This window comes from Hemiscyllium ocellatum, chromosome 12, assembly GCF_020745735.1.
Source record: "Hemiscyllium ocellatum isolate sHemOce1 chromosome 12, sHemOce1.pat.X.cur, whole genome shotgun sequence".
NCBI lineage: Eukaryota > Metazoa > Chordata > Chondrichthyes > Orectolobiformes > Hemiscylliidae > Hemiscyllium > Hemiscyllium ocellatum.
In genome coordinates this window covers 55,100,460-55,111,634 of record NC_083412.1, presented here as the reverse complement: position 1 = coordinate 55,111,634, position 11,175 = coordinate 55,100,460, and the positions used below count along the sequence as shown (strand labels likewise).

Genomic DNA, 11,175 nt, shown 5'->3' with positions numbered 1-11,175 from the left:
ACATCTAAATTGTGTCAACTTGATCAATTTGTGGACTCATACAAGAAAATGATCCAACAGAAGCTACCAGATTGCTGTCAAAATTCCACATTTACTAATGTCCTTCAGGGAAGAAAGAAAACAACTTGCATTTTACTAGTCATTTCAGAAGCTCAGGAATTTTCAAATCACTTCCTATCCAGTAAGATAATTTTAAACTTTAATCAGTGAAATGCATAAAATGTGTTATATTTTATATGCCAGTGAGAATGTTCAATGATGATTGCAATGTACACTACAACCCTCAATTCAAATAATTAAGCAACCAATGTCTACATATAGCAAGTATTGACAAAGTTTACACTTTGGGCTGCGAAATGGTAAGTAATGGTCATGCCACTCTAGTGCCAGCAATGACAAGGTAAATATAACCACAAATTCCCCATCCATCACATCCTAGGTGTTGCCATTGACCAGAAATCTAACTGGACATGCCATGTAAATATGTTGGCTAGAAAAACAGGCTGGGAATTCTACAGCAATTACTCACTTTTTGTTATTCCTAAAAGCCTGCCTACTATTTACAAGGCACAAGTCAGGAGTATGATGCTGCATTTTCCACTTTTTTGGTTGAGTGCTGTTCCAAAAACATCCAGGATAAAGCAGTAGATTAGATTGCCCTTATCCACCATTTGATAAAGGTGTATAATAACATTTGGGAATTTGGATCTTAATGAACAGATAAATTAGATATGTGGTTTCAATTCTGTGAAGTTTTTTTTTAAAAAAGAGGTTAAAAAGTCTTCGAAAAGTAAATGAAAGACAGAATTTCCAGTTCAGAACAGTTTCACCCTAGCATAAGGTGTTTACTATGTAAAGGCTCCAAAATAAGACCATTTGGGTTGCAAGTTTTCAAACTATCAGAACAAAAGAGCAGAACATTAGATATTTTAAGACAGAGGCTGATAGATTCTCGATTACCACAGAGATTAAATATTATCAGGAGTATGCAGGAATGTACATGAGGTTAAAATCAGATCAATTATCTTTGAAATGGTGGAGCAGACTAGAAGGGCTGAGTGATCTACTTTTGTTCCTAGTTTGATTGTATGCAACTGGAAATTAGCCTCTCAGTCATCAAAAGTGGAAAGATTAGTTAAGTTAAAGCATTGAAATATGAGTGACACTTAACTGGGATTGAGTAATGGAAATTGTTGGGAAAAAGTTTGAAATTTTGCTTTGCTGTTTATATTATGATCTTTCTAAATGGTCATATATAGTTTTATTTGTTTTTCTCTTTTGTGCAATAAAGTTGCATTCTTTTATTAGCAGCTTTGTGTGAATATGTTCAGTGACTAACTACCATGGTAATCAACTGCAGAAATTAAACTTTTGATCCAACAAAATAGGTTTCATCCTGGGATCTGACCTGTCCAGTATTATCAGTTTGAATCATAACAACTGTATTAAATAGTCATTTCCTCCATTACTGTGCATAGTGGCAGAAGTGCATATTATAAGCAAGACGAAATGTAGCAATTCATTAATGTTCTTTTGCATCTTTCGAACCAACATTTAGCGTCTGAAAAACCACGAGGAACAGACACACGGGACATCATGACCTGCAAGTTCCCCACCAAGTCATATAGCTTCCTAACTTTGAACTTTGGGCTGAATTTTTCCTTTCTTCCCCAGTACCATTCTTTATCGTAGCCCAAAAGCAAAATGATAGCTAAGTTTATTTCAAATAAGCCAAAGAGGTTAATAACAAGAGGAAAAAATGAGGTCTGCAGATGCTGGAGATCACAGCTGCAAATGTGTTGCTGGTCAAAGCACAGCAGGTTAGGCAGCATCTCAGGAATAGAGAATTCGACGTTTCGACCAGCACCCCACTCCGGCCTATCACCCTCACCTTGACCTCCTTCCACCTATCCCACCTCCATCGCCCCTCCCCCTAGTCCCTCCTCCCTACCTTTTATCTCAGCCTGCTTGGCTCTCTCTCTCTTATTCCTGATGAAGGGCTTATGCTCGAAACGTCGAATTCTCTATTCCTGAGATGCTGCCTAACCTGCTGTGCTTTGACCAGCAACACATTTGCAGCTGTAATAACAAGAGGACCCTTTCCACCACCTGTTCTCCAAGATGCTTTGAACTTGCTTTATAGGAGGACCTATTGTGTTGGTTAAGGACCAACTGAATTCTAAATGCCTCACACTGTGACTGGTGCTGAAATAACATAATAATCTTTTAACCAGCTCAATTTAATTGGTTTTGTTGACTTCTACCTTAAAAGGACTATTTAAAATCTAACTTAGAAGTTTTATTTTCAAGTTATAGGTTTTAAATCAGAAATGTTATTTTACAATTATTTCCTTTAAAATTTGCTAATCAGAATTGCAGGGTTGTGATAGAGTTTTTTAAAAAAAAGATCATTGCATCCCAAGGGTATTACTGGCAAGCCAGCATTTATTGCCCACTTCCGTGGGTTTGGTAGGTACTGTCAAATTAACCTGGATGAGTGCTGCCTGCACCTTCTAGATGATTTAAGTTACTGCCACTGTGCCTCAATGATCAATGCAGTAGTTGTTAAAGGTGGTGAATAGCACGTCAATCAAGAAGACTTTTTTTATCTTGAAATGGGCTTGAGGTTTTTTGAGTCTTAGATATTAGACAAGTGGAGAAATTTCAATTGCATTTCTGACTTGAGCCTTAAAGACAATGGACAGTTTTTGAAAAGATAGGAGAGGAGTTTACTTGCCACAGAATTCCTAGCCTCTGACCTGCTCGTCCAGCCTCAGCAGTTAAATGACTGGTCAGGTCAGTTTCTGCTCAAAGGTAGGATGTTAATATTGGAAATCTGGTGATGGTGATGCCATTGAATGTCAAACATAGATGGTTAGATCCTCTCTTGATAGCAGAAAGTTTTGTCCTGGATGCTGTTAAGCTTTTGAGTGCTGTTGGAGGAGCCATTGGATAAAACAATTAATCAGGTCACTATAACATCATTTATGGGACTTCACTGCATGCAAGTTAGCTGCCACATTACCTTCAATACAAAGATGATTAAACTTCAATAGTCTTTCCTAGGGTAAGATTTCCTTTGTAATATATTCACTCGAGTAAAGAAGAGGGGCAATTTCATAGAAACTGCTAACATTCCAACAAGACAAAGTAAAGACAGGAAGGATGTTCCCCATGATGGGTATCCAGAGTCAGAGGGTCACAGTCTAAGGATATGGGGTAGGCCATATAGGATTGAGATGAGGAGAAATTTCTTCAACCAGAGAATAACCATTCTATGGAGGCCAAGACATTGAATTTTTTGAGAAAGTTTTAGATATAGTTCTTAGGGCTAAAGTGATCAAAAAGGTATGGGGAGAAAGTGTGAACTGGGTACTGAGTTGGATGATCAGCCATGATCATACTGAATCCTGCTCCTATTTTCTATTTTTCATTGCATTAGTGATTATGAAGGATGATACATAAATGCTCATTTTAAAAATATCTTTTTTCTCCTTTTATATTTTGGCAATAATGATTTTTTTTGCACAAACGATGATGAGTTAATTATCTTTAGGTCAGGCTATCAAGGAATATGGAGGAAAGATAAATGGAACATTGATACACATCAGTTTGACCTATCAGAAACGCAGAATAGGCTTGTGGAATTGAATACCTACTATTCTTGTCTAACTAACCATCAGTTGAATATCTGACAGGCCAAAGCCAATGTATTTTGTCACAACTCTATAACCTCACCACTGATGTGTTTCTCAGAACTACAATTGTCTAAGGTCACTGTTTGCAACTTTCTGCATATTATTCAACTCCCAACAGAATTCCTAATCAATAAACATTTCTTCACAAATTGAATGTGGCATTAAGCAAGCAGGTTAGGTGAATTGGCCATGCTAAATTGCCCATAGTGTTAGGTGAAGGGGTAAATGTCAGGGAATGGGTCTGGGTGGGTTGCGCTTCGGTGGATTGGTGTGGACTTGTTGGGCCGAAGGACCTGTATCCACATTGTAAGTAATCTAATCTAAAATCATTCAATACTGGCCACCTTTGTCCTGTCTTCATTTCTTTGCATTTTAAACATTTCAACCACACCTTTAAAACACATCCAATTACAGTCCCAGCAAGTTTCCCACCCTCCAGAAATTGGGCTCATTCAAAACTCTGTTATAGATATCCTATCCCACAACTGTTCCAACTCACAAGTCACTCTGTTCTTGATAACACACACTGGACTTTTGTCCTCTGTTTAATTTAAAATTCTCACCTTCATGTTTAAATATCTTCAACACCTTTCTCCAGTTCTATAACTAGAGATACACTTCCATACCATCAATAACTCTGCATTCGAGCAACTGCATCCAAATTGTGTCTCCTGTGTGTTAGCATATAAATACTAAAATAAAACAAAGAGCTGCAAATGTTCAAAATCTGAAACAAAAACAGAAATTGCTGGTGAAACTCACGAAGTGACTCCATCAGAACTGTGGCCAGTATTGAACTGATTAAGAATCAACGGACTCGAAACGTTAACTCTGCTCTCCCACCCCACAGATGCTGCCAGACCTGCTGAGTTTCACCAACAATTTGCTTTTTGTTAGCAGATATACAGCACACCCACGTTGTTATGCTTCCACTTTCCTCCTAAATCCTCATTGACAACCACGCTTCAATCTCTTCTATTCTCTTTCCTGGCTGGAAATTCTTCAGGAACATGAAGGTCTTGGGCCAATTTTTGAGGTTTGGAGGTGCCATATAAATGTTGGTTGATGTTCCACATTTTTATTTATTTTAATCACAGCTGCTGGCGGGACAATAGGAGCAATGTGTTGCCTGCCTCAGCAGCAAGTCAAGTAAAAGCGGAATCTGGAGTTGTGAGCAGGAGTCGGATAATTTGGAAGAGGATGCAGCGACCAACAATTGACGGGGAGGGAGAGGACAATAAAGTGAGACGTCAAGACCTTCTCAAGATGGCGAACCATTTCCGTCGTGTTTGTCGAACGCAGAACACATTCGAATGGAAAAAAACAAACAAAAAGAACTGCATGGGAATTGGTGCAATCAAAAATGTGAAATTGGGACGGAGGGGATTCACCACGCAAGAACCTATCAGCAAAGAAGATCATTTTTGAAGCCCTTTTAATGGCGGAATGTTCGGCCCGGTGTGGTGACGTTGCCGTCACCGAGGCAACAGGGACTCAAACAAGTTGCTCCATCGAGGAGAGCTTGGAATAGAGGCAACATGACTTTACCACTCTTACCTGGGAACACATTCAACAGGAATGTGAGTAATAAACCCATACCGCTTCTCTCCAAGTAACAAAACTCGTGACATTTAAGAAACTGTTTTAACCTTCAAAATGGACTTTAACACCAACCTTTGAGGAAATCCCAGTGGTTAAATTTTTGGTTGTTTGTAACTCATTTTTTAAATACCTCTGTACTGCTAGCATTCTACAGTGTTGCTTCCTGCTTTCTGTGTACAAATAGTAAATGCTTCCTAACAGGGTTTTGGCTAGTTGGTACAACACTGTCTGAAGTTGTGTTAGGCTGGTCACAGGATGCCTTAATATTTAGAGGGAAGCACTCCACAGAAAATGTTTGAAAATACCACCAGTGAATTTTCTTAGTGCTGCACCTGCACTGATTTCTTTATTAGATGATTGTCACACCCAGCTATCTAGCTGCTTGCAGAAAAAATGATTAGATTAGATTCCCTCCAGTATAGAAACAGGCCATTTGGCCCAACAAGTCCCCATCAATCCTCCAAAGAGTATCCCACCCATACTCATTTCCCTCTGACTAATGCATCTAACACCATGGGCAATTTAGCATAGCCAATTCATCTAGCCTGCATATAGTCATAGAGATGTACAGCATGGAAACAGACCCTTCGGTCCAACCTGTCCATGCCAACCAGATATCCCCACCCAATCTAGTCGCACCTGACAGCATCCAGCCCTTATCCCTTCAAATCCTTCCTACTCATATATCCATCCAAATTGGAATGTGGAAGGAAACCCACACATAGAGTCACCCAAGGTAATGAATTGAAATCTGGTCCCTAATGCTGTGAAGTAGTAATGCTAACTATTGAGCCACCGTGAAACCCAGTGGAGGAAAGACTAGAGTGGCTAGGTGTTCTGTTTGACACATGAAAACCTGTTATTCAAAAGATATGTCATCCACTGGAGTTCCCACTTCCAATGGGTTCGTGTCTGTCTGTTTTGCTGAGTTATAACATTGAATGGCTGTTGAAAGATGCTTTCAAGATTTTACAGGGAATTCTCAAAACTGACCACCAGCAATAAGGCAGAAATTCCTGCTCCTAGCCTAAGAAGTGCAAAACTTAATCATAGACTGCTGTGAAATTTGTCCCTTGCATTCAGGATAGTCCTCCCTCCCTCATTCTGTCTAATGCCTTGCACAGCCTTTACTCTGCTGACCATACTGACTGCAACATCTCTGCAAAACAACTGTTTTTCTTTGAGCTCAAACATGGAGACTGAAAGTCTTACCACAGTTATCCCAGTTGCTTCTGCCTTTATTTGTAGGTGTAAACATCTTGCACCTTGCTCTTAATAAGTCTTAACATGTGCAATCCTGTCCCTCTGGTTACTGCATAGGCTTGTTGTCAAACAGAATACATAACACAGTGCATTATAATATAAGGTAAATTGGTAGAGATGGTTTAAAACAAATTTAAAATCTTACATTTGTACCAAAACCAGTGTCTGACTTGGAATTGTGAGACTATTCCTCCACTGTCACTGAGTTAAAATCTTGGAACTCCCTTCCTAACAATACTGTGAGTGCAGACAAGATAGATTTCAGCAGTTTAAAATGTGGATCACCAGCACCTTCACGAAAGCATCTAGGATGAGCAACAAATGCTGGCCTTGCTAGCTCACACTCCATAAACTCTCTTTTTTTTTGAAAAGAAAGGGGCAAATTCACGCTTATAATGCACAAAGTTAAAAATCACACAACACCAGGTCATAGTCCAACAGGTTTATTTGGAAGGACTAACTTTTGAAGCACTGCTCCTTTATAATGCAGAGCTGAAAATGTATTGCAGGTTAAAGCACAGCAGGTCAGGCAGCATCCAAGGAACAGGGAATTCGACGTTTCGGGCCAGAGCCTGAAACGTCGAATTCCCTGTTCCTTGGATGCTGCCTGACCTGCTGTGCTTTAACCAGCAACACATTTTCAGCTCTCATCTCCAGCATCTGCAGACCTCACTTTTTACTCCTTTATAATGCAGGTTACTTACAGATTTGAAAATGTGATTTGAGATACTATAGGTACTTTTACCCTAGGAATAAATTGAGTAAAAATAATTTTCTAAAGCAATAGGAAAAAAGTGCAACAACCTTTGATGTTCTTTGCCTAAACGACCCATTCAAATTTTCCTTGATGTCTCAATACCCAAGAATCACCAATTTATGTTAGTAAATGTGTATCTGAATGACAGGGCAGAATTTCAGATAAAAACCCTCTCATGCTGACTTCCTGCAAATGTCTAAAACCCACTAATTATTTCAGTTCATCAATGTTAAAATGTTACTTTGTGATATTTTGATTATAAAGGGAAAAAATGACATATAAAAGGTGATACTGTGGTGGACTTGATAGTGATATACAAAATTATATGGAGCAGATTTGAAGATGATTTTGGGTTTAAATTGCTGAACTGCACTTTAGTTTAGATTCAAACACTCTCTTTGAAGGCTTATACTTGACCTATCTTTAGAAGGAGTTTCTTTAGTATTCTCGTTAAGTGATTTCAAAGTGGTGCCTTAACAGCATGTAGAAGAATTAACCACTATGAAATTGAGCACTTTAAAAGACTTTTAAATGACCACAAAACTTCAGCTGCTGATTCAGAACTGCTTCTGTTTCTCCCCTCCCCCATTACTTTTCTCTTTACTTCTCCTAGACGCTTCTTTTATGTTATCATGCCTCTGCTCATTTCCTCTCTCAGGCCATCTGCCTTCCCAAATCACTACCCAATACATAAGGAATCTTCCACCTGTTATCGCAGTCTTGTCTCCCTTTACGATAAGCCTACAGTTTCCCTCCATGCCCCTCTGGGCATACTGTGATGGGCCCATCAAGGCACATGTCAAAGCAGTGAGAAGAATTTTCAATTGAGTTAAAAGGAGGTCATATGGACGAAGTCCCATCTTCACATTGAGGACACCCTCCATTGAGTTGTTAGGCACTAACACTGTTAAATGGAATGGATTTGAACAGGATCGAGCAACTCAAACCAGGGCCACCATGAGTGAGTGGAATTGTAATTAACCACAATCTGTAATCTCATGGCCTGGCATAACTCTACCACAACAAGCATATCTAAAAATAAGGTTTCAACCTGGTGAAGTGACAGCATAGTACAACACCAACACTGCCATCTACCCAGAAATATGGAACATTGCCCAGTTATATCCTTTGCCCAAAAAGCAGGAAGAATCCAATCCAGTCAATTACTACCCTAGCAGTCTAGGCAGTAATGTCAAGTCAGAAGACTTATCTCATTGTTATGCCAAATCTAAACTATTCTTCCAATCACAGAAATGCCTGTATTAATTGTAATAGCACATGTGAGCAACAAAAGCAAGTTGAAATGACAAAAAGAGCATCGTTTCATTTTAGCAAGATTGCAAAGCCATTGCCAGAGTTGGGTATTGAAGAGCTAATCAGAGGACAAACCTTCAACACTCAACAAAGATCATTCACATCGCCACATGGTTCTGTGTGGAGCTGTTGTCACCTTGGACATACATAGTGGAAATGAATGACCGGATATACAGCAGACACATTACATTCACACAATTGGTGAAGCTGTTGCTCAGCTGCTGGCAGCCGATCAAGATAGCATGAACTCTCCATCTGCGCAGACCACAGGTCATCTATTAGTCTCAGATGTCCATAACACAGCCATGAAAATGAACAGTAACAGGCATTGCAGCAACAACATATGACTCGGGAACAACATTCCCCAGGGAATAAACATCTCTTAGCCAGACAGCAAAGACACGTGCCTATCATTTAAAAAGCAGTGGATTTAAATAAGTTGTGTGCAATGCATGTGCAGAGACTGATGAGAATAGCAAACTGTTAATGCATGAGAACAGTCATGTGACAAAGTCAGAAGTCACACCACACCAGGTATATTCCAACAGGTTTATTTGAAATCACAAGCTTTCAGAGTGCTGCTCCTTAGTCAGATGAAGTCCATTCTGAAAGCTTCTGATTTCAAATAAACCCTTTGAACTATAAACTTGTCGTGGCACTTCTGACCTTATCAACCCTAGACCAGCACCAACATTTCCACATAATAGTTGTGTGCATAATGGATAACTTGGATAATTCAAACTTTAAATGATAGTGCTCATAAATTACATTTCTGTACCATTCTACTGCTTAAGTGGGATGGGGAAGAACGGTCTATGAAAATATCTTATTATAACAATTTATTATGTCCATGTAGAGCAATATTTAAAATACACAAGCTTTGATTGCACAATTCTTTCTATAAGAACTATGAGCACCAGGATCTACATTATTTTTACAGTACAATCATTGCATATGTTCCTGATTGAGTGTGTTTTCAGTGAGTTCACATTTCATCTATAGTGTTTATTCTAAAATTAAAACCATCCAGTAAGTGAAGGTTATTTTCTAATGTATTTCTGAGCTAATAGTTGTTTGTTTCCTTCACAATAGTTAGGAAAGGAAAAATTTCATAAATCTCATCATTTTGACTTTCCAAACGATGTCCCAACAATGGTGGGAGAGGAGAAACCTGGCATTGGTGGTGAACCATTGCTTGGTCAAAAGCTGAAACCTAAGTTCAGTACCTTTCCAAAGGGACATGGCAGCGATGCACCAGCATGGGTTGTCTTTGACAAGCAGGTATGCTTTTGTGTATGTTTGTTCAATTTGAAACATTTGAAATGAACTGATTTTTGCTGAAACTATGCTTGGGTGGACTTTCAATGAGCAGAAAATTTAATTATAAAGCTCAACCTGTGAAATCTTTTCGAGACTCATGAATTTTCTCCATTCATCAATAATAACATTCACCATCTGTTCTTGCTACAGTTAACTTTAGTTCTCACAGGACTGTATTTCAGCATTAATGATTAGCCTGCAACTCGACTCCATTATACCATTAAACTATTTTCCCTAAACCTTGCTGCCTTGGTATTCTCATTTTTAAAAGCCTGTTCAACTCTTTTGCCCACACCCTGAATTACCTCCCCTATTTAGTCTTAGAGTCGTAGAGATGTACATCATGGAAACAGATCCTTCAGTTCAACCCGTCCATGCCGACCAGCTATCCCAACCCAGTCTAGTTCCACCTGCCAGCACCCGGCCCATATCCCTCCAAACTCTTCCTATTCATAGATCCATCCAAATGCCTCTTAAATGTTGCAATTGTACCAGCCTTCACACTTCCTCTGGCAACTCATTCCATACTCATACCACCCTCTGTGTGAAAAAGCTGCCCCTTAGGTCCCTTTTATATCTTTCCCCTCTCTCCCTAAACCTCCAGTTCTGGATTCCTTGACTCCAGGGAAAAGACTTTTTTTATTTACCCTATCCATGCCCCTCATAGTTTTGTAAACCTCCATAAGATCACCCTTCAGCCTTCGACGCTCCAGGGAAAACAGCTCCAGCCTGTTCAGCCTCTCCCTGTAGCTCAAATCCTCCAACTCTGGCAACATCCTTATAATTCTTTTCTGAACCCTTTCAAGTTTCACAACATCTTTCCAATAGAAAGGAGACCAGAATTGCATGCAATATTCAAACAGTGGCCTAACCAACGTCCTGTACAGCCGCAACATGATCTCTCAACTCCAGTACTCGATACTCTGACCAATAAAAGAAAGCATATCAAACACCTTTTTCACTATCCTATCTACCTGTGACTCCACTTTCAAGGAGCTATGAACCTGCACTCCAAGGTCTCTTTGTTCAGCAACACTCCGTAGGACCTTACCATTAAGTGTATAAGTCCTGCTAAGATTTCCTTTCCAAAAATGCAGCACCTCACGTTTATCTGAATTAAACTCCATCTGTCACTTCTCAGCCCATTGGCCCATCTGGTCCAGATCCTGTTGTAATCTGAGGTAATCTTCTTTGCTGTCCGCTACACCTCCAATTTTGGTG

General features: G+C 39.4%; 1 protein-coding gene across 1 annotated transcript in view; it reads left to right on the top strand.

The window, feature by feature from the left end:
• Positions 1-5,213: 5,213 nt before the first annotated feature.
• Positions 5,214-11,175, top strand: part of efhc2 (EF-hand domain (C-terminal) containing 2) — a 90,871-nt gene continuing 84,909 nt past the window's right edge. Inside the window, exons 1-2 of the mRNA XM_060832786.1 lie at positions 5,214-5,278; positions 9,727-9,915. Coding sequence (XP_060688769.1) covers positions 5,237-5,278; positions 9,727-9,915 — 231 coding nt within the window. The 5' untranslated portion in view covers positions 5,214-5,236. The remainder of the gene's footprint in view (positions 5,279-9,726; positions 9,916-11,175) is intronic.